The sequence below is a fragment of the Peromyscus maniculatus genome, chromosome 19 (genome assembly GCF_049852395.1).
Source record: "Peromyscus maniculatus bairdii isolate BWxNUB_F1_BW_parent chromosome 19, HU_Pman_BW_mat_3.1, whole genome shotgun sequence".
NCBI classification, from domain to species: Eukaryota; Metazoa; Chordata; class Mammalia; order Rodentia; family Cricetidae; genus Peromyscus; species Peromyscus maniculatus.
Genome location: NC_134870.1, coordinates 14,895,210 through 14,918,557, shown reverse-complemented (window position 1 = coordinate 14,918,557; position 23,348 = coordinate 14,895,210). Strand labels below are relative to the sequence as shown.

The window sequence follows — 23,348 nt, the reverse complement described above, 5'->3', positions numbered from 1 at the left end:
ACCTGAAAGGCTCATTTCATGTGGATTCTGCCTGTATCTGCCAAATTTACAGAAGCCCAATGACTCCAATAACCTATGACCATGTAAAATTAACACACACACATAGACACACACAAATGCCCTACCTTGCAAGCAGAGGCAAGCAGAGTCTTTGAATTGTTTACAGTAACACAAAATATCTCATAGCCGTGTCCATACCTGTAATTTAAAGGGAAAACATGTATCTTCTGTATTGGTAATGAACTTATTGGTAATGAACACTGCAAAAAATTTTAAACAGAAAAGGATCATTCCCTCAACCTAACACACAATTCTTTAAAGAACATCACATTTTGCCTAGGTTATTATTTAAGGAAAAAAGCAGGAAACAAGAGAAAAACGAAAGGTAATGTAACTCATCAAAATGATTAGATTAACACACAGGTTTTCATGTCTAATGCCTGCCAGTCCAATAACCGACCATGGAAAGACACTGGTGGAAACCAAAAGATAAAAATGACTGGCGGAAGAGCAAACAGAAGCACATAACTATGTTCCATCTCTCTATGTGGGAAATGAACACCAACCAACTAATAAACATAATAAGCATAAAAAAGAAAACAAATCCAGGTGAGGTTTGATTCTGACCCTATGTAGCTCTATTGGGCAGGAGGACAATGTAGGTAGGCAGAAGGGGAAGAGAAAGTCAGGTCATAAGAGGACCCTCCAGCCATGACTGCCTCCAGAAACACAGTTCAACTTACAGTTTCTGAACTTCAGGCCACAATGTGTTCTGCAGAAGATGATCCTCAGGCGGAGGTTCTACAATATATTTTTAATTTTATAGTAAAATTTTAATACTACAATTATTTTTTCCTAATTTTAGCCAAATAAAAAGTAAAAGCCATAGCTCTAGGTCCACAGCCAGAGTACAGACTGTATAACTGTATTTCCATCATGTCTTACCAGAAAGGACGGCAGGCTGAAAGGTCATCTCGATCTGGCCAAAGACATGGCTAGTTAAGAACGGCTCCTCTTGAGTACACTGAGGGGCCAGGTCTTCTGTTTTAGAGAAACATGGATACTATGAGTGAGTGGAGCTGCAATGATAACATCTCAAAGCCACATAGCAGAGCGCAGCAGCCCTTCCAAATAGTGTATTTCAGAGCTGTGTCCACGAGACTGCAAAAGTATTTCTACTCTAGTATTTTCCAAACTAGCTCCTAAAGTAGGAATGAAATCCATAAGGATTCTGTCCATTTACTTTCCCCTAGCTATTTACAAGTTTTTTAATACATATATAACTGATCCTTCAAGTTGCTCACAATGTTGGAGGGCTCTGTGAAATCCTGGGTGAGAACTACAGCTGTGTCAGTGGCCCGCAAGTGAACTGAGCAGTTAGGACAAAATGTTACACAGGCCTAGGGAGCACTGGGTACACAGCACCCAAGTCTGTAGGTCAAGTTTAAGTCACAGAGCTGTTCAGAAATTTTGGAGACTAAATCCTTACCCATAAAGACAGCTTTATTTGACAGCCCCAGTGCAGGGACAGTGGCACCTTCGGGAATTGCTTCGTCTTGCTAGAATGAAAGGCACGACATGTACATTTCAGATACTGAAAGTTACTGACACCTCAAATACCACAAAAACCGTGATCTACATAAATGCTGAGAATGTTATGAGCCTGATTTGTGTGGCTGTCTGTCATCTTTCCAGCTCCTGAACTGACAGATGCCACTTCAAACAATCCCTCTCCGATAGAAGGCCCTACCACCACTCCACCTACACCAGGCATTCTCTCCTAGGTACATCCTTCAGCCCCCACAATGCAGCAGCCATACAGTAGGCTGAAATGCAAGGCCAAGAACCCCGCCCCCAAGAAAGCGTCAAGGGATGCCCCTAAGATGAGGACATAGCCCAGAAAGGCATGGTCATGTCATTTTTATTATACAAATATAAATAACTTAAAGCTACTTTACAACTTTAGAATGAACTGAAGAAACAATGCTATGCCTAGATGCTACGTTCACATATGAACCAAATGCCAACCATCAGAAATGGTATACAACCATATGCGGAGTGTTTACCAATTCAATTGAACACACAGGCTGGAACTAGACACATGAGTGACACAAATTTAAAACACCAACTGACTGAGAGGCTACCTGGAGGCCAGGTGCTGCATGCTATCCTATGCATGAGAGCAATCCTGATGCTTACCCAACAACACTCAAATGAGAACAAAATCAGTGAGTCACTTGAAGCCATACTGTACCTGTGTTCTAGCATACAGAACCAAGTATGCCTGGAGCTAAACCTTTCCTGGAATCCCAGAAAACCCCACTTCCTTTCCCAGAGCTGGACAGATCCTGAACCTGCTCTCCCTCCGCCCATGAAGTCTGAGCTCCTCTGGGTGTGGTTCTCACTCGCAGCAGCAGCAGAGAAGCAACTGCCTTCAGTGACTGAGAAAGCTGAGGCATGAGGCACTACCCAATGAAGCTGAACTTCTCTTCCGCCCCTCTGCTCTCGCCTGTCTCTCCCACACTGCCATTGGCTTTCCCTCGACCTCTGGGCTCCCACACAATGCTCAGTTCCAAATGCTTTTCATCCCTTCTTCCAGCAGCACCACTATGAACTGTACCTGCACCTGAAGCCCTCTAGAACTTTCCTTCAACTCTCCAATTCCCTCTTCACTCCAACAGGAGCCCCAACAGCTCTGACCTCCCCTGCTTGCTGGTTCTCTCTCTTCTACCTTTTCCCTGTGACCCAACTCTTAGTAATAAAGAATAAACAGACATTATGTCCACAGAACCATTCCCTATAGCCAACTGTCTTCCCACTTCATTTCCATTACTTACTTACTTCCAGCATTCACCCCAATACCTGGCTCCAGGTTTGTTATTATTAATACGACCTCTAAGATTCATGCTACACTTACTTACTTATTTATTTGGATTTTTGAGACAGTTATATAACCTTGGCTGATCTAGAACTCACTATAAAGCCCAGGCTAGCCTTGAACTCATACACATCTGCCAGCCTTTGCCTTCCGAGTGCTGAGATTAAAGGCATATACCACCTACTTCATAATCTTATAATCTATGTTATTTGTTTTCAGTGCTAGAACCATGAGCCATGTATATGCTAAGTAACCCAAGCTGTATTCTAAAACCAAATTCATGTATTTTTGTAAGTAGCTCAAATCTTATGTAAAAAGCAAGTATAAATAAACAAAAATAAAAATGTACTTGAAATATAAATGAAGTCCTACCAAAACATTTTCATTGGGGCTAGAGCAATGGCTTAGTGGTTGGGAGCACTCGCTGCTCTCCACAAAGAACCTGGGTTCTATCCCTAGCACCTCCACGGTGGCTCACAATCATCTGTAACTCTAGTCCCAGGAGATCCCCTTCTTCTGGCCTCTGAGGGCACTGATTCATATAGTACACAGATACATGTACAGGCAAGACACTCATATACAAAGTCATAGTAACTTAAAAAAAACCAACAACATTCTCATTACTCTAAATGGTGACCTCTTTGTTCCACAATGAACTTTCCTGTCACAGGTAGAGCTATTAGGCCAGGTGTGGTCGTGTACATCTTTAATCCCAGCACTCAGGAGGCAGAGGCAGGCGGATCTCTGAGAATTTGAGGCCAGCCTGTTCTACATAATGAAACACTATCTCGAAAATAAATGAATAAATAAAAGTAGCGATCCACTAGTGTCACCCATTAGTCCAGCGCCCACTCCTGCCCTAAAGAAAGACTTGAATCTTCATCAAGACTGGGCTGATCCTTCACTTACCACAGAGGCAACTTATGACAGCCATGTCTCAAGTGAACATGTGATATTGCTGCTTTATTCTTAAACTCATTTGTCATACCAAATATCTGTGTCTAGTTGTTTGTTGTAGAGTTATTTATTTTTATGTGTATGAGTGTTCAGCCTACATGTGTATATGTGCAGTACATACATGGTTGTGAACCACCATGGGGGTGCTGAAAACCAAACTCAGGTCCTCTGCAAGAACAGCAAATGCTCTTAACTGCTGAGCCATCTCTCCAGCCTGTATTAATATTTAAATCATTACCTGCCACAGTTCGCATAAAAGTCTATCAAACCAGAAACATGTGATAGTAATTCTCTTCTACCTGTACACTACATCTACAGCCTGAAGCAAACTTTTGAAATGTGAAACAAAATGACTGAAATAGAACAGTTGGAGGAATACTCACATCACAAATCAGGTTACTCAATGGATGCCCTGCAATGGAAGAAAACGTCTCCACAAAATTCCGAGGAGCAGAAAAAACACGAAGAACTTTTTCATCTGCTCCAGACACAAACTGAAACCGATCAATCAACGCTAAACATTTCAGGTCATATCCATGTATCTGAGGCCTTGCAATCTCATGCCAAGTCACCTGGGTTAACACACAACAGATAAAATGAAAAGGAGTGCATGCTTCAAAAATCAGTCCTTTTCAACAAGCAAACTATGGGATGCAGTTTCCTACTGTCAAGTAGCCAGCCTGCAGGTTCCTAATGGCTGAGGAGGCTGCTCCACTAGGAGATTTCAAATGGAAGTTTGAAGGCCTTGAGTTAAGAAGGAAGATATCTTACCAGTGATTGGCCTTTCCTCCTCCATGGAGCAAAAAGGCGAGTTGTCTGATCCGTACTAGTGGTGATGATGAATTCTCCCTCTGGATCCCATATTAGGTCTTGAACACCACTAAAGTGTCCTGAAATGACAATGTCTGAAACCCACCGTTTCTGCAATGAAAATGATAATAACACATATCAAGATAAGTAAGGGCCATCAAGAAGAAAGCTGCAAAACTAAATATTCAAGACAAGATCATAAAATAAAAGGAGCTGTTTCCCAATCAACCACATTAAACTGTAATATCCAAATATGTGTTCTATCCTTTGAAACAGTAACTATGGAAAATTTCCCAGCAGACAGACAGCTTGAAGTTACCTGTCTATCAACTCTCCTATCAAACAGGTAAACAATGGCGACCTCCACGCAAACGTATTAGGATTAAATGAGTCTATACTCGTGAAGTATGCAGACAATGACAGCACATACTACATGCTCGCTGAGCATTTATTAAACTCCATAATGAAGAACAAGTATTGAGTAAAATGAGACCAATTTTGAGTGTGAATCTAGAGGGTTTCTATATTAAGATAAAGGACTGAGCCAGGTATGGTGGGGCACACCTCTAAACCCAGCACTAGGGAGGCAGAGGCAGTCAGCTCTGAGTGTGATAGCAGCCTAGTCTACATGTGAGCTCCAGGACAGCCACAGCTACATAGAGATCCTGTCTCAAAGCCTTTCTCAATAAACTGCAGAGGGAAGAAAACTAGGAGAGGAAATGAAATTAATCATGCAACTAACAGGTTGTTTAAAACCAAGGCTAATGATATAGGCAAGAACATTTTCTTCTGTCTTACTGAAACAGGGTCTCATGTAACCCAGGCTGGCCCCAAACTCTGTATACCAGAGGCTGGCACTGAACTCTTAATGTTTCTATCTCCGCCTCCGAGTATTGGAATTACAGGCATGAAGTAACACACTCGCTCAATAAATGCTTAAACTAAGTTATACAGGTTCTAAAGCTACGCTCTGAAGGGTGTTTACAACAAGCTGTGGGCCACAGACTGCACCTTGGGATTCCCAGCACAGTCTCCTGTAGTAACTCCCTACTCGCTCATGAAAAATCACTCCTGGGCTGGGGGGGAGGGGGGGGTGGCTCAGTTATTCAGAGTGCTTGCTGAGCCAGGCGGTGGTGGCAAAGGCCTTTAATCCCAGGACTTGGGGGCCGAGGTGGGGGCGTGGGGGGCGGGGCAGAGCCAGATGGATCTCTGTGAATTCGAGGCCAGCCTGGTTGACAGAGCGAGATCCAGGACAGGCACCAAAAACTACACAGAGAAACCCTATCTCGGAAAACCAAAAACCAAAAACCAAACAAACAAAAGAGTGCTTGCTGAATAATCATGAAGACTCGAGTTCAGATCTCAGCACCCATGGAGCAAGCCAGGCATCCTACAATTGTCTATAAGCTCTCAAAGGTCTGACACTCTCCTGGCTTCTGTGCACAGGCAGGTGTGAGCACTCGCACATACATCTGAGCATATGTTCACACAAACTTACACGCACATAAAATAAATCCTTGAGAAATAAATAAAAATCCATCTTGAAGAGTTGAAAAGAGGGCTCGGTTGGTTAGGAGTGTGCACTGCTCTTCCAGACCAACCAAGTTCAATTCCCAACACCATGTCAGTCAGCTCAGAACTACCTATGAATTCCAGTTCCAAGGAATCTAACACCCTCTTCTGACCTCCACAGGCACCTGTATTCACATTCACACACCCACACACAGACACATAAAACTAAATCTTTAAATAATCAATCTTGACTATAAAAATGGACCGCTTTGGCGAGGGCTGCTGACAGGCAGGGAGGCCAGGTGCAGAAGCACTGGGTCTGGGTATGCAGGCATGCACTCTGCTTTATGCTCAGTTGTGCTGTCAATTTAACACTGTTCTAAAAAAGATACAGTCCACTTAAAAGTCAACACCCCCCCCCCCCGACCGGCCACATGGTAAGTCTTTGTTTGCATAAGCACAGTGAAACTGTTTTCAGATTTGGATAGCTCCTCTCTCATCTTGTGCTTTTCTTCTGCAAAGACCCTCAAAGAGTCTGAGTTAAAGAAATAGTTAAAAAATAGTTCCTAAACTAACAATGTCATAGATTTATTAGTTGTTTTAACTGCAGAAATAATCTTAAAGACTAAGTCCAAATAGAGGCTAGAAGACTAAGTCTCCAATAAAACAAGAAGGTAAAACCTCAGAGGTGATTATTTCAAAGGCCACAAACTAAAAGTGATGCGAATCCATGAATTTGTACTTTATAAAGATTTAGTGAGATGGCTCAGCAAATACAGGCACTGGCCACAAAGCCTGATGACCTAGGTTTTATCCCAGGACCACATAGTAAAAGGAGCTGGCTCCTGTAGGCTGTCTTTTAACCTTTGCACTTACACACCAAGACATACATAAAATAAAAACATGTGAAATATATTTTTAAAAGGAAGCTATCAGGCCAGGTGGCAGTGGTGCGTGCCTTTAATCCCAGCACTCGGGAGGCAGAGCCAGGCGGATCTCTGTGAGTTCGAGGCCAGCCTGATCTACAGAGCAAGATCCAGGACAGGCACCAAAACCACAGAGGAAAAAAAAAAGAGGAAGCTATTAGAGACACATTCAAAATATGACAAGTCACATTTCACCCAATATTCTTATTTAATTTATTTATCTAGCATCCAGACTCTGACTTGTATCTGTACATGATGGGGGGTGGGGGGCAGACAACCCAGGGCCTCACATAAACTAGACCAATGCCACTGAGCCATATTCCAGCCCTACATAAATAACATTTGGACATCATTCAATTCTGTCACACTGCTGTACAGCTCTGCACTTTTCTTCCTAGAAAAGCCCAAACTTACAATCTAGTATAAATACCACAGACTATGTTTAAAATGACTATCATCTCTGCTTGAATGTGTCTACTAGAAAAGCACAAGTCAGCAAGAAACCACATGCTCATACTCGGTTCACTGTACTCTGCTTCCAAAGGTGCATCGCTCCGTGGTACGCATGAGCGATGATCATGCTGCCATTCTCTCCGAACTGACAGTTGAGAAACCCCAGGGTATTTCCACCGACTTCACCTACTCGGACCTACACAAGAAGAGAGAAACAGTTATCAATCAACAGGTCCATTTCTCACACTGGAAAAGAAGTTCAGAGACAAAGTTACAGCTCATTTAATGCACACAAAGAGTGAAAATTTACAGTTCTAGGAATATAGATTTGGGGTGTATATACTGAATTTCTTAAATATCCACCTCTTACCAATTCTAACCAAACCCCGGAGTCTTCTTCTGGACCCCAGAGAATCATGCTTTTGTCCGTGGAGACAGAGAGCAATCTCACCTTCTGCTGCAGGACACCATCTGAAGAGGAAAAAATGATGCCTTTAGATCAACAAGCAGAGTCTGACTGCCAGAACAAAACACAAGGGCACGCAGCATTGACTACAACAGCAGGGGTGTGCAGAGCCAGGTGCGATGGCCCACGCCTATCCCCCAGCAGTCACGAAGCTGGAGCAGCACAATTGCTTTAAGCTCAAGGCCAGCCTGGGCTACACTGTGAGACCCAGTCTCCAAAAATAAAAACATACAATCATAAGGTCTACCCTTAGTTTAAACAAGTTGTGATATATTCAGACAATGGAGTATTACAGGGTCTACATGAACCAACATAACTATATCTCTAAACATACACATGTGTGATACAAAAGGATAAGTACATACTAGTACCGAGTTTTATCAATGACAACCATACTACATAAACATGAAATTCAGGTTCACTAACAAGCCTAGGACTGATGGGCATTGAACTTAGCACAGTGTCTCCACAGAAGAATGGAGGAAAGCTTCAAAGGTTCCTGAACTACAGAAAAGCTAGAGGTTGTCTCTCTAATACAAAATTGTGAAGTAATATATATTCTTTTAAATAAATCTTAAAAAGATTGTTGTTTTACTATTTTTAATTATGTCCTGTATGTGCATCTCTGTGTGGGTATGTACAACGGTGTCTGATCCCCTAGAGTTGGGAGTTAACAGCTGTGAGCCACCTGACATGGGTGGCTTGGGACTGACCTGGGTCCTCGGCAAAAGCCATCTCTCCAGGCCCTTTTTGAACACTTTTACTACTTAGTTATAGGTGTGTGAATGAGTGCATCTGCTCCCCTGTATGGGCACACTGATGCTGTGCATGCAGAGTCCATTAAGAGAGCATTAGATTCCCTGGAAGTACCAGTCTTTATGAACTGCCTGCTGTGGGTCCTGGAACCAAACTCAGGTCTTCTGCAAGAGCACTGAGTAATCTTAAGCACTGAGACATCACTCCAGCCTCTGACACTGACCCCCCATTCCCTTTAAAGACCAAATAAAGAGCGTCGTTTGAGCTTGGGAATATGAAATTAGGGATTCTACTTTGACTTTCAGTAACTCTGGCTGGGTCTTGGTGTAAGTGCTAGGCCAAAACAATGCCTTCCTCTTATTTATTTATTTAAAGATTTTTAATTATGTGTCTGTGTGTGTGAGTGCAGGTGCCCTCGAAATCAAAGAGGGTGTCAAACACATCTCTCTAGCCCCTTTCTCTTCTTTTTACTGTTGGAAACACAGCTTCCAATTAGCAAAAATGAGTGTCCAGCTTTTCTTTCTTTTTCTTTGTGTATGTACACATGTGTCTGTTTGAAATAAGGTCTCATTATTCAAGATGGACTAACCTTGACCTTGTAATCCTCCTGTCTTAGCATCCTGACTGCTAGAACTATAGCTATGTATTACTATGCTCAGCTTTCTTTTCTATGGAAATGGGGTTTTACTACAGAGTTCAGCCTGGCTACAAACTAACAATCCTCTTTCCTCAGCCTCTTTAGTGGTGGGATTACACAAATGTGCCATCACACTTAACAAGATTTTTTTTTTTTATGTTTTAAACTAAACTTGAGCTGCTGGGAAAGAAAAAGTAAACCACACAGCTAATTTGCTCTCAGCTACAGAGACAACAGTGACCCCTGTACAGAGCAGGTACAGGCAGGTGTTAATGACCACAGAGCACATGGGTCAGGAAAAGTAGAGAGGTGATGGGTTGGAAAGAAAGAAACCACTAGGCGAGGCTACACAGCACACAACGGAGCTGGCTACAAAGGGTAAAATGAGGAAGACGACGCTGTGGCAACTACGTACAACCTAAGAGCTGAGCAGTGATCCCCGAGCATTAGTGACTGCTGTTCCTGGGGACAAGAACCAGGTTATGCCTTGCTCAGCTTTACACCAGCACCAGCCCGAGGGCAGCCCTGCCCTCCACAGACAGAGGCTAAGGGCCACAGAAAGAAGGGAAAGGTACTACTAAGTGCTACTTCCCAGTATCAGCACTCCAGACTTCCAAGAGTGAAGGTTCCAGTGAGATCGGCTTGAGTGGGTTTTTCTTAAGCTCGGAGTCACACAGGGACTTGACAGAAGTCACACAGGTAACAGGGTTGGCAGTCCCAGCGCCCTGGTAGCATTAGCCTGCCTGAGGACAGCTTCCAGGGGAGCTGCTGTCGGCACGGCCACCACACAGGCCTTACGTTTGCCAACTTAGTCACGCTCACAGCAACCCTCCAGTTCAGCTGCTCAGCTCAACACTGACACTGAAGGAAGCAAGAGCTGTGGGTTTCCTCCTACCTTCGTAGTACGCAGGCAGCCAATGAACTGAGTTTACCCAGTTCTCGTGTCCAGTCAGCAGGGTCTCCAGGGTAACCGCAACAGTTATGCTGGTCCCTACAACAGAAGCAACACAGACACCCTTTCCTCACAGTTCCTCTCAAAGGACATCTGCAGAATCAAGTCTAGTGTGTGATTGATTAGTCAAGAGATCAGAACAAACATAATGATCCAGATTCAAAAAAAAAGAACAAGAATTCTAAACCTTATTAACCTCACCCACTAGAGAAAAGGAGCTAAAACTGAACTGTCCCTACACTTTTCTCTATCTGGATATAAATAAATACTAAAGAATATATTTTACTATTTGAAATATTCCTGGAAAAGCTGTTCCACAGCAATTTAAAAGCAAAATCACACATCATTTACATCACATATACAGTTCTTACGTTTCAGCTCAAAACTAGGACTGAGAGAGTAGCTCAGCCATGTACTGCGTAGCACATGTAAGCGCTGGGTTGAATTTCCAGCACAAACAAAAATACATACACACACACACACACACACACACACAAAAAAAAAAAAGTAGTATTAAAGCAAAAACAAGGACTGGGGGTATAGCTCAGTTGAGAGAGTGTGCCTGGCACAGCCCCCTAACAACAGCATTCAGAAGGCAGAAGAGGAGGTTCGGGAGTTCCGGAGGCCAGCATGGGATACATGAGACCCTGTCATTCATAGATAGACAGACAGACAGATAGACAGATAGATGCATGAGACCCTGTCATTCATAGATAGATAGATAGATAGATAGATAGATAGATAGATAGATAGATAGATAGATAGACAGACAAATAGATATAAGGGAAACTAAATTTATATTACAGTAAATAAATAAAAAATTTCGTATTTTGGCATAGCTATTTATAGTATATCGGCTATATCATTTCTTGGGTTTCCCCCAGACAACTGTTACCAAAGCCACAATTCTAACAGGCCTCGTAACTAAGACTAACCAAGAACAGCACACTTACGGAGTGAGGACTCCTGAGGACTGGCTTTGGTATTTACAAACTCAACTCTATCTCCACCCTACAACATTGCAACAGGACCTATGAGGGGCAAGCCAGTCTATCACAACACTGTAAGAAAATATGAATTCCACACGCCACTCAAATGTAGAGTTTAGCCTGTCCCTTATGAATGCACTCCAACAGGACCAGAATTCACATTTCACAAATTAATTCACTGATATACAGTAAGCATAACTTTCATCAATTAAAAAATAGTTCATAAAAGTGTTTCAAACATGAAAAATAATAGATCTCACATAAAAATAAGAAACTAACCTTCACACAGATGTGTGGAGACACAGACAAATAAAACAGTTAGCAGAGCTAAGTACCGGTACATCAAATACTTCACTGTCACCCACCTCCATTCTGTATAGTGAAAGTATTTTCCTTCAGTCTTATACCATCATCCTCAGTTTCTAAAGATGTTGGTTTCATATACACTTTCCATATTCTTATTAGGCAATCCTGTGAACAGCTTGCGAGGAAAAGGTTTCTACCTAATTAGAAAATACATATTACATTACTTTTTAAAACACTATATGCAGTAAATTTAGGTATAAGACTTTTTATCAATGGTGTGCATATTTTTAGATCCAAAAATATTAGACTTTGCTTCCTTATCCTTCATGCATTTGACTGGAATTCATTTTTAATGGCATTGGCAAATATATACACAATGTTAATAAAATTGTATAAAACAAGTAGTTCTCTATAGCTAGGGCACAAAGTTCTAGGAAGAATTCTTCAAGAACATCTACATATAAATAGGACTATTATCATCTTGTAAATATCAATTTATTTCATTCTTTACCACCCAATCAACAGTTAACAAGAGTTAAGAATCTCTTTTTCTGGGCCAGTGGGCAATGGTACCTGCCACCAAGCCTCAGTGAGTGCGATCTTGGGACTCACACGGTGAAAGGAAACCCTGCTCCCGACCCCCAATGCTGTCTTTTAGTCTCCAGATGAATGCCATACATAGTATGTGTGTTCCTTTTCTAATCAGGACAGTAGACAATGTAACACAAAAAGAAACTTAAACTTGTCCCTATCATGCACACTTGTAGTAAAATTTCATACTGACCAAAAGTTGCCCAATCTACTCCTTTTATCCAGTCCTCATGCCCACAGAGAGAAAGCATTTTCTGAAACTAGGAAGATAAGAGTCAATAAAGTAAGTGACACCTCAGTGACTAGTCAGGCTAGTCACTATCTTCAAGTCTCAAGCAGTCTAAACATTCACAAGATAAAACAGCACATGCTGCAGATACAGCACTGAAGATGCTGGACAGCTGGACTGTTGCAACCATTTTAAAAATTCTACATTAAGATGCATTGCTAAGCAAAACATAATTCTAGTCTCTTAGTAAAAACCATTAGTTACCTGGTCATCCTGTTGAACAAATAAGTGAATCTTGCAGTCATCATCACCACATGCTAATATTGGTACTGGGAAGGAAAACAGGCATGGCTGTAAGTACTGCAGCTACGATCACTGGGTGAAGAAACCGACTTCTGCTCCCCACACACCGCACAAATGAACTGAAAGGGTCCCACCGCCTCCAGGACTACATGGACACTAACGTTTCTGGTCAGTGGATCTGGCAAATACCGGGACAGTTACTTCTGTGCACTGACAGAGGGGAGGGAAAGTGGAGAACAAGGTACAGACTAGGGAGAAGGCATGGGGTGAGTGCTTGCCATGCAAGCCTGAAAACCTGAGTTCAATCCCTGGGAACCACATTAAAAGCCACATGTGGCATTGTGCATCTTTAATCCCAGCACTGCTTCGGCAAGATGAAAGGAAGAAAGAAGAACTGGTAGCAAGTTGTAGGCCACCTAGCCTAAAATACGTGTCTAAAAACAAGAGAGCCCTTGCTTTAGAAACAGGGTGTACAGACAGAAAGACTCCCAAAAGCTGTCCCTAACCAAAATAAATTTCAAATAAGAACAAGTAAGATGCATTTCTACAACACCACCCAGAGGACAGGGGGGGGGGGAGATTAGCCCAGTTGAATACTGAGGAGCCTGAGCCCAGCATCAGCTGCTACCTAAAATCTTTACATGTATTTGCTGACTTCAAGGATTTTACATTTGGCTTGAGAATGAATTAAATGTTAAAATAAAAGAGCACATAATCAATATACAGTTAAGAACTCTGAGATGACTAAAAGGTACACGTTGCCAAACTAACCTTGCTTCCCAGCCACCTTTACATAAAGAAAGCGTAACAGGAACCAGAGTCCCAGGTCCTGCTGCAGAGGACAGAGAGCAGGAGAGGCTGGAGCTCCCTGGCCATGCCTCTGGCAGCTGGGCCTGTCCTCCAGGTAAAGGAGGAGGTAAAGGAATCATTGTCTCACATCAACTACCATTTCTGTGCCTAACAAGGCAAGGAAAATCAAACTCATCATGTAGGACATGAAGGGTTGCCATCTTGAGAGGCTCACACAGTTAAATACCTTTCAACTTAGCCCAACCTTCACCTTCAAAGAACTACTTTCTCCAAATTGTATTCAGATACATCCACGATGAAATAAACAAGCAGCAATATCAATTTGGAGCATATATTAAACCAATAAAATCTCAGCTACCAAAATTCCTAATAGCTGCTCTAACTTTATGAGCTATACCAGTTGATTTGCTGTTTTTCTGTTTCTGAAACAGTCTCGTGTAGCCCAGGCTATCCTTGAACTCCTGATCCTCTTGCCTCCATCTCCCTAATGCTGAGATTATTGATGTGTATCTCAATGCCCAGTTTGTTATTTCATGGGAGCATTTAGATACAGGGCTGGAGTATAGCTCAGTGGTAGAGTATTGTTTAGTATGTGTGAGGCCATCCACTGGATTCACCAACACAAGATAAACAAATGTAACAGATACAAAATCAAGGTCCCAAACCTTCCTTATGCTGTTCTTTTAATAAATGGGAAGACACTCACCATTAATACCGGGCAAAATAGACAGGCAGACAGTCAGAACACATGCATCTCCAAAGTTCAAGGTCTGAAGGAATTTTACTGAAAAACAAGAAACAAAAATTCACCATGAGCTTCTCTACCTAAAGAAGCGGGGTGGTATCACTAGTTCAGAGTGTCAGCAAAGAGATGGACAAGTCAACCCAAAGATCAGAGAGAACAAAATAGCCCATTTAAAATAAGGCTTAGCTGGAATTTACTTAGGCAAATACTTTGGTTAAAGGGTATTTTGAAAAAGCACAAAAGTAACACATTCATATTAGGATAACATTTTAAAGTTGCTTGAAATGGTGGAACTTAATACGTGCTCTTGTGTTACTCATTTCACAATTTCTATTTCTTTTATATAGATTACAAAGCCTCCAAACCTACCTTCCAACCCCTTTTTAGACCACAGTCGAACTGTAGAATCTGAAGCTGCAGAAGCTATCAGAGAATGCAGCGCACCATCAGATGGCCCATTCAGGTAAATAGCATGCACGGCATAAATAGGTCCTTCATGGCCTTGGAGACGGACTGCTTTTAAAACCTGAATCAGAAAGAATGTCATATGTGTTACAAGAACAAAAGAATTATATAGCTGGGTATGGTGGCTAATGTCTATAATCCTGGAACTCAGGAGACTGATCCAGAGGACCACTCTGAGTCTGAGAACAGCCTGGACTATCAAATGAGACTGTCTCAAAAAAGAAAGGTGAGGAGGCTGTAAACAGAACATGATAGCTATACATCTGTAATCCCAGCATTTAGGAAGTGGAGAAGGGGTGTCATTAGTTCAAAGTCCTCCTCAGTTACAGGCTCTCACTCTGATCAGCAGTCCAGGCGCACCGAGCATCTGTGCACACAGAACTGAATGGGTGGGTACCCAAGCCCGAAGATGCTCAGCCTTTCCCCTGAATCCCAATTCTCTTCATCCTTCTTTTCCGACTTTCATGCCCCCACCCGCCTCAGTCTGGCCTCTTTCTCCTCTCAGTTGACTGTCCTGCCACTAGGAGCTCAGGGAAGCATTAAGGAAAAGTCTGGCAAGTCTCTCACTTCAGGTCTCAAAAGAGCTCACTTCAGCTCCCTGGATTCTTCTGCTAAGACTGGGCCCAGTGGGGATGGCATTCTGCTCCTTCAAATGCAGGTGGCTCCACATGGCCCTCTAATTCCTGTAGCACTGGGGACATGGAACAGCCAGCAGGTCACATGACATGACCACACCAGGTTCCACATCTTCCTACTTGCCCATTTTTCTATATAGAAGCACCTTTCTCCCAGGGCCCTAAAAAAGAACCCATTCTCACTCATTTCCCTGTCCATCATATCCCCATTTTATTTTGTAACTAACCTGTCACTGCCAAAAACATTTTTACACTCTCCTTTTCTTCCGGTTTCCCCTATAAGTCAGCAGTGCTTTCACAGTACACCTGACATATCCTTTCTTTAGCAACCATCACTGATTTCCAAATGCCTACTGAATAAGAGCCCCTCCCCGGCAAACTAAGGATTGAATCCAGGGCCTCACACATACTAGGCAGGTGCTCTGCCATGGATCTGTATCCCAGCCCAATCACAACAACAACAAAAAAACAAAAAAAAAAAAAATTTGAGAGTGTTTTGCTGTACAGCCTATACTGACCTTGAACTCGTCTTTCTCCTGTTTCGGCCTGTTGAGTGCTGACAACCCAGGCCTGCACTACATGAGTAGCCGAAGAACAAACTCCTAAAGCTAGCATTCAAATATGAACTCCCCTTATTCTCTAGTATTTTTGTACACTATTGAGAGCTGCTGGTAGCAAAAGTCCATGGAGTGCACAGCAGTGACAGCTAGAGTTCAGAAGGCCAACCTATCAGAACTAAGGGTTCTGTTAGAGGAAACCATCATGCAAGGTGTTATGAAATTACTGCTTTTGAATGAACTAGCTGTCTCTTTCTGTAAACTTCTTGTGCAGTAACAGCCATGATTCTCCCCATTTACCGTGCATCTCCATGTTATGTGTACATGTAATGTCATGATTGCATCTCAATCTTGGGAACAACCTTCCCTATACATTTGGGGTAATTGGATAACTGTCCCCAGCTGTGTTTATCTTTCATTAAGATAAATCTGGCCAGGGCCATTCTCCAGTCAAAAGTATTTCAGCAAAGATACCTTTTTCCAAGGACAAAACTGCACATAGATAAACATTAGCTCATCTCACCCACAGATAGAGAAAAGAACCACTAACAATTAAATCTTCAACTCCTTACCTTCACCCCAGGTTATTTACACAAGACCCTAACTTAAGAGATTTACTGCTCACATTTCTGGAATGATGTTTTAGCCATTTGCTAGTTACTGAGTTAAGGCAGTTACTTCCCACTCACCCAAGGAGATTGCCTACAAGGCCAGGCAGGTGATAGGTGCCAAGCTTCTTTCTTGTGCAAATTAATTTCTTATTCCTCCTTAGCCAGGTGCTATTCCTAGATTTTCTCCTCAGCAATTACTCTGAGTGAAAGTGCTTTTACTAACCAAATACTACATGCTCTGACAGAGGTTGCTTACCCACCTCCCTATCAGAAAGCAGCTGCAGCCGGGAGGAGCGGGAAAAGCGGCACCAAAGACAGTTGACTTTCTTGTGACTTACTGACCCTAACATTCTACCTAGCCATTTCTAGATGATAGTTTGAGCACATAAATTCCCTAACTGATCTTAGCCTTCAGTTGACCCTACCAGAGAACTCCCCTTTAGGCACTCCCTTTTGGGTTGTAATTGGAAGCTGACAATTAATTGCTTGATGTGTGGGTCCTTATCACCTCTCTCTGAGACCCTAAAAACTTCAAGCCTCACACTGCATTGCCAAAGAATTACTGTGTGGGTATATAGACTGTTCTCTGAGAGCACTGGGAGGATTGATGGAGAAGAACAAAGATGAGGACGGAGGTGGAAAGAACTAGATAGACATGAGAGAACAGCAGAAGGGACTGAGAGCAGGAGGGACTGAGAGGTAACAGGACAGAAAAGAAACTGTGTAGATAGAATTAACTTAGAGAAATAAAGCAAATGGACTAAAGAATTCAGTGTGCTCAGATTCATTGAATATTCCTCAGATTAGAATCCTCAGCTGGTTGGTAGACTCTTCCGCGAACCCTGGGAGCAAACAATATAGGCTGGAACTATTATTGTTTGCGTTAGTACACCATGTATTATCTAATAACATTTCCCAAACTGTTTCCTCGGAGTACAATGGGATGCTAAGAGATTTTAAATGGGAATGACAGGTTCATTTGTGTAATGTTTTTTCTACTTGGAATCCTTACCCTTTGAATTTTTCCCAAGACAACACCCTCCACTGCACAGTCAACCCAAAGGCCATCCATCTGCAGTGGAGGTGCAGTAACTCTGCACACCTGGGCACGGAGCACTCTGACTTGTCAGTATTCAAGTCCACTCTGCCTTCAAGATAATGTCCTCGACTCAGGAACAAGAGGGCTCCGCCTTATCTACTTCTTTGGGGTAATGTTCAAAACCAATATTCACCTGGCAGCAGCTGCCTATTTAATACACCAAAATGTCTGTCATTATCGAGAACAGAACAGCTCACCTAAGATCAGTCTGAATGAAGGAGTCCCAGGCACAAGTGACAGACAGCACACAAACTTGGAAGCAGGAGTTAAGAGGAAGGGTACAGAGCCCTGACAGGCAGGAGATAAACCGTCTCAGCTGAGTGGGATGGCACACACCTGCAATCTCAGCCCTCCAGGGCATACAGTGACACTGTCTTAGAAAATGTGTATGCATCTGCTGTTTATTTTCTGTTTATACAAGTGTATGCCACGCATGTGGGGCTAAATGACAAACCTGGGTGTCTGTCCTCATCTTCCACCTGATCTAAGCCTGCGTCTTTCTTAGTTGTTGGCCATGATGTATCCCAGGCTAGCTGTCCCAGAGCTTATGGGCACTCTCCTGTCTCCATCTTCCATCCACAGTAGAGACTCTGGGATTCCAGGTGAATGCTGCCATGTCCAGCCACTATGTGGGTTCTGTGGACTGGAACTCAGGCCCTTCAGCCTGTGCAGCATGCATTTTACCCACTGCATAGCCCCAACCCATGTCTCAGATTTTTTTCTTTTCTTTTTTTTTTTTTTTTTGGTTTTTCAAGACAGGGTTCATCTGTGTAACAGTCCTGGCTGTCTTGGAACTCAATTTGTAAACCAGGCTGGCCTCAAACGCACTGAGATCCACCTGCCTCTGCCTCCCAAGAGCTAGGATTAAAGGCATGTGCCACCACTGCCTGGCTCACACTTTTTATTAAAATAAATAAATAAATAAATAAAGTTTCTTGGCTACTGTGATGGTTTGAATAGGAACAGCCCCCACAGGCTTATAGATTTGAATGCTTGGTCATTAAGGAGTAACACTACTTGACTTGGATTATAGGGTGAGGCCTTTTTGGAGGAAGTGTCCCTGAGGGTGGGCTTTGGGGTTTCAAATGCTCAAAGCAGGCCCAGTGTCTCTCTCTTGCTGTTGCCTGGGGAAGTCGAACTCTCAGCTCCTCTCCAGCATGTCAGCCTGCATGCCACAACTCCCCCTGCCATGACAATAATGGACTAAACCTCTGAAACTGTAAGATGCCCCAGTGAAATGCTTTCCTTTATAAGAGTTGCCGTGGTCATGGGGCCTCTTCACAGCCATAGAACACTGGCTAAGAGAGCTATACACTTAAAAAAGAGAGAGAGAGATAAGCATTTGGGTTTCAGATTTTTTTTTCCTTAATACTCTTTTGGCAATTTATTTTCTAGCATATTTATGATCTAATTTATTTGAAATATTTAGTTTGGGGCATAAGAGACCTTTTACTTTCCTGCATAACAATTCAATCATGCCCAGCTATTTCTTTTCTTCTTTTTTTTCATACAATATATTTGATCATGTTTCCCCCTTATCCAACTCCTCCAGATTCTTCCCAGCTCCACCCATCCAACTTCATGTTCTCATTCTTATTACAAACAAACAAACAACAAAAACTGAAAATCAAAACAAACCAAAAATATTTTTAAAAATACCAAAATGGACAACAACAACAACAAAACAAAACATGGCATCAGTTTTGTGTTGGTCAGCTTCTCCTGGACATGGGGCTTGGCCTGGAGTATGTTTGATAAATCCAATGACATGAAATTGTAAAAAATCAATTTTCCCTTTCCCAGCAGGCATCAATTGCAAAGACCTGCTTGGTTGGGGGCTTTGTGTCCACCTCCCCTTCTCAGTGCTGGGATTTTGTCTTCAGATTTTAAGAAACAATAAAGTATATGGGTTACAGATAAGCAAATAAACTAAGTTCATAGATGAGAAAAAAATGAGGACATTTTATAAATCAAAAAAACAAGAAATGAGAGCTAAAACTTGAATAGTAAGTACAGTCACTTCTTAGAATGAGAAATAGCTACTGACCTGATTATTCACTATCTCCCAGTGAATCACTCGGCTGTCGGCTCCTCCAGACACCAATTCACAGGACGGGACTGAAAAAGTTGTGTTTGGGTAAATATCTTCATTCACGTCATTTCTTCCCCTAGTTATTTTCTTATCAATTTCCTAGGAAATCTAAATTATCTGGTGACAGACCTTACTAGAAGGTCACAGGTTACAGTAGTAACATGTAATTCATTTTATGTGACCTCACTTTTAAATGGAAGTAAAATTAATACTTCACAACAAAGTCCTATGGTGTGGTTCCAGCAGTTTCTGATGTCAAGTGGTGCCAAGTAACATTATTTACAACTGTATTTTTGCTCACACATTGAGAGCCATCCTTAGTATTATATAATGGCTTTTACTGACTTGATACAAGACTTACTCTGATTCACCACTTGAGATAAGTGGTGTATTAGGCCTTTTTTAATATTACAGATAAAACCACAGAAGAGTCTCACCAGCTCAAGAAAACTCTGCACTTGCGCCTGGAGCGTATGCAGAATGAGAAGAACTTAGCTCAGAGTGTAAAACAAGAGCACAGCAGGACAGGACAACTGAGAGAACCCACTGGAGTAAGAGTTTACAGCAACCAACAGGCCAATAACAGCTCCGGAGACAGAGAATCTTACAGCGAAGAGAAATAATCACTGCATTCCACCAACTTTCAAAATTTTTGTTCTACTTCACACTCTTAAGAATTTTAAGGCCGGGCGGTGGTGACGCACGCCTTTAATTCCAGCACTCGGGAGGCAGAGCCAGGCGGATCTCTGTGAGTTCGAGGCAGGCTGGTCTACAGAGTGAGTTCCAAGAAAGGCACAAAGCTACACAGAGAAACCCTGTCTCGAAAAACCAAAAAAAAAAAAAAAGAATTTTAAAAACCCCTAAAAAGCTTTTAATGTGGGCTATTTGTATCAATATTAGAAGTAAAAATTAAAAAGTATTTTTTTAATAGTTCATTTAAAAACTACAATGACGTTGGGCAAGGAAACACATGCGTTTAGCCCCAGCACTCCGGAGGAAGAGGCAGGGGCACCTCTGTGGATCTGAGGCCAGTATGGTCTACATAGTGAGTTCTAGGCCAGCCAGGACAATGAGACCTAGTCTCAAAAGAAAAGACACAGTTAAGATGATTTATTGGGTAAAAGCACCTGCTGTACAAACCTAGAGATCTGAGTTTGATCCCCAAACCACACAAAGGTGGGTAGAAAGTCTACACATGCACTGTGGCATGTACCCAACCCCACCATCACACACTGGCAATAGTAATTTAATTATAACGATGTACAAAATATGTTAATACAAACTTCCATAGGAGCTGAAGAAGTCTAATGTTAGAACCATAAAAAATTAAAAAGAACAGGAGCACAATTTTGTATGTCTGGAGGCTCTTTAGTATCTGACTACATTAGAAAACAGCTCAAGTTTCCTATTTGCTGCTCTGTTTAGTCTGTTACAGTATCACACATATGTGGTTGACAGAAAAACCACACAGCACACTCATGACAGCCTGTGAGTGAGCACACTTCTTAACATTATGAAAATAACACGGACCTCACACATCCTGGGACTACCAAGGGTCCTCTGATCCAGTACAATCCTTTACTTTCTAGACCATACTATCAACTGCAAAAAACACCCAAGGTCTTAACTAAAGCAACAGTCTGTCTATGGCAGAAACAGACTAAGTTAGCTGAATGTCAGCCTCTACCTATGACCTGCTCACAGGTTTTCCACTCAAAGGCTATGAGCACAGGGTTTATCCATGCTTCAACTGCTATCAAGTAAAAATACTAGTCAGCTACCTCACTGGGTAGACCAGTTTTCATTTTTTTCCAAACATATATCAGTCAAGAAAATGATAAATCAAGAGAAATAAAAAAAAAAAAAAAAATTACTAACTGGTCAGGCAGTGTTGGCGCACGCCTTTAATCCCAGCACTTGGGAGGTAGAGGCAGGCGGATCTTTGTGAGTTCTAGGTCAGCCTGGTCTACAGAGCGAGTTCCAGGACAGGCTCCAAAAGCTACACAAAGAAACCCTGTCTCTAAAAAACAAACAAACAAACAAACAAACAAATTACTAACTGTACTTTATCAAAAAGCATTTGAGATCAGCCTTCTTGGCTTAATACTTACAGCCATCCTGTCTACGTACCCACTGCAGGCAATTGACTCGGGCAGTGTGACCATTCAGATTGTTAAGAACCACCTTTTTCTTTAGAGAAAAAAAAAATATCAATTAGTACATTAGAATGTAGCCCACAAAGGGATGGATAAGTAAGTAAAAATCAGTTATCAGTATTTTGATGCAATAAAAAGAGCAGAATTCCATCAACAGAGTTGCCTTTCAAGTCATAAACCTCTAAGTGTGGCTTGACTTATCCATTCACTATAGCATTTCCTGCCTTTCCACACACATTCCCACCATCCTGTCAATAACTGGCCATCTTAGCTCCCTGGATCTTCATCTCCATAGCTGATGTAGATCAACTCAACCCCAACCTCCATGTCAGCAAGCCTGTCTTGAGTCTCCAAGACAAACAAGAAGTCCCTTTGTGGGCTACAGTCCACAGCAAAACAATCCAAGCTACATTAAGTAGAGGGTTTAATTTTTTTTTTCCTGTGCATTAGTGTTTTGCCTGCATGTATGTCTGGATGAGTGTGTTGGGTTCCCTGGAACTAGAGTTATAGACAGTTGTGAGCTGCCATGTGGGTGCTGGGAATTGAACCTGGGTCCTTTGGAAGAGCAGCCAGGGCTCCTAACCACTGAGCCATCTCTCCAGCCCACGTTGATGGTTAAAAAAAAAATTAAAAAAAAAAAAAAAAACAAAAAAAAAACCTATAGTTACTGTATATAAATTCATGGTTAGTCAAGTGGTAGGTTCTTTAGCCTCAGTGACAGTGACACAAGGTCATGAGGCCACAGCTGCTAAAGTCTGTCTAAATCAGACCCCTGCAAGTTCTACAGCCAGACCCTCAGCCACCATGCAGTAGCCTGATTTCACACCCCGTTAAAGATCTGCTCCCAGGACTTCTCTTGACAGCCCTGTGCATGTTTGTTATCAATAGCACTGACTTGATGCATGCTTGTATGCCAAACAGATTTCCTCATGGCTGGGAAAAAAAACAGGCAAATGTGTATAAACCAATACATTTAATGAAATGAGCTCACTGAGGTTGGAAATCACTTCAATGCATTCCCCTCTCTCTCCCACCAGACCGAGGAGTAATGACTCATTATCTTTGTAGCGTCACAACGCCTACAGCAAGCCTAGATGGGATCTCAAAAAATGCCAAATAAACATCATTCTCAAAACTATACTGTAGCATTTCGTGTGTGTGTGTGTGTGTGTGTGTGTGTGTGTGTGTGTGGTGTGTGTGGTGTGTGTGTGTGTGGTGTATGTGTGTGTGTGGTGTGTGTGTGTGGTGTGTGTGTGTGTGTGTGGTGTATGTGTGTGGTGTGTGTGTGAGATGTGTGTGTGTGATTGCATTTTCCTGTCTCTCCCACCAGACTGAGGAGTAATGACTCATTATCTTTGTAGCGTCACAACGCCTACAACAAGCCTAGATGGGATCTCAAAAAATACCAAATAA

The 23,348-nt window shown here is 42.3% G+C and overlaps 1 protein-coding gene across 2 annotated transcripts in view; it reads right to left on the bottom strand.

Annotated features, from left to right (window-relative positions):
* Window positions 1-23,348, bottom strand: part of Elp2 (elongator acetyltransferase complex subunit 2) — a 37,245-nt gene that overhangs the window by 11,976 nt on the left and 1,921 nt on the right. The window contains exons 2-17 of one of the 2 annotated variants that reach the window (XM_042264224.2): window positions 21,891-21,969; window positions 19,735-19,805; window positions 14,690-14,846; window positions 14,282-14,359; window positions 12,727-12,791; window positions 12,427-12,493; window positions 11,702-11,839; window positions 10,291-10,386; window positions 7,907-8,007; window positions 7,601-7,732; window positions 4,607-4,756; window positions 4,219-4,407; window positions 1,490-1,559; window positions 946-1,041; window positions 744-801; window positions 126-198 (exon numbers count right to left, since the gene is read on the bottom strand). In XM_042264224.2, the coding sequence (XP_042120158.1) occupies window positions 126-198; window positions 744-801; window positions 946-1,041; window positions 1,490-1,559; window positions 4,219-4,407; window positions 4,607-4,756; window positions 7,601-7,732; window positions 7,907-8,007; window positions 10,291-10,386; window positions 11,702-11,839; window positions 12,427-12,493; window positions 12,727-12,791; window positions 14,282-14,359; window positions 14,690-14,846; window positions 19,735-19,805; window positions 21,891-21,969 (1,620 nt within the window). The remainder of the gene's footprint in view (window positions 1-125; window positions 199-743; window positions 802-945; window positions 1,042-1,489; window positions 1,560-4,218; window positions 4,408-4,606; window positions 4,757-7,600; window positions 7,733-7,906; window positions 8,008-10,290; window positions 10,387-11,701; window positions 11,840-12,426; window positions 12,494-12,726; window positions 12,792-14,281; window positions 14,360-14,689; window positions 14,847-19,734; window positions 19,806-21,890; window positions 21,970-23,348) is intronic. The other variant, XM_076554836.1, reaches the window with a different exon arrangement.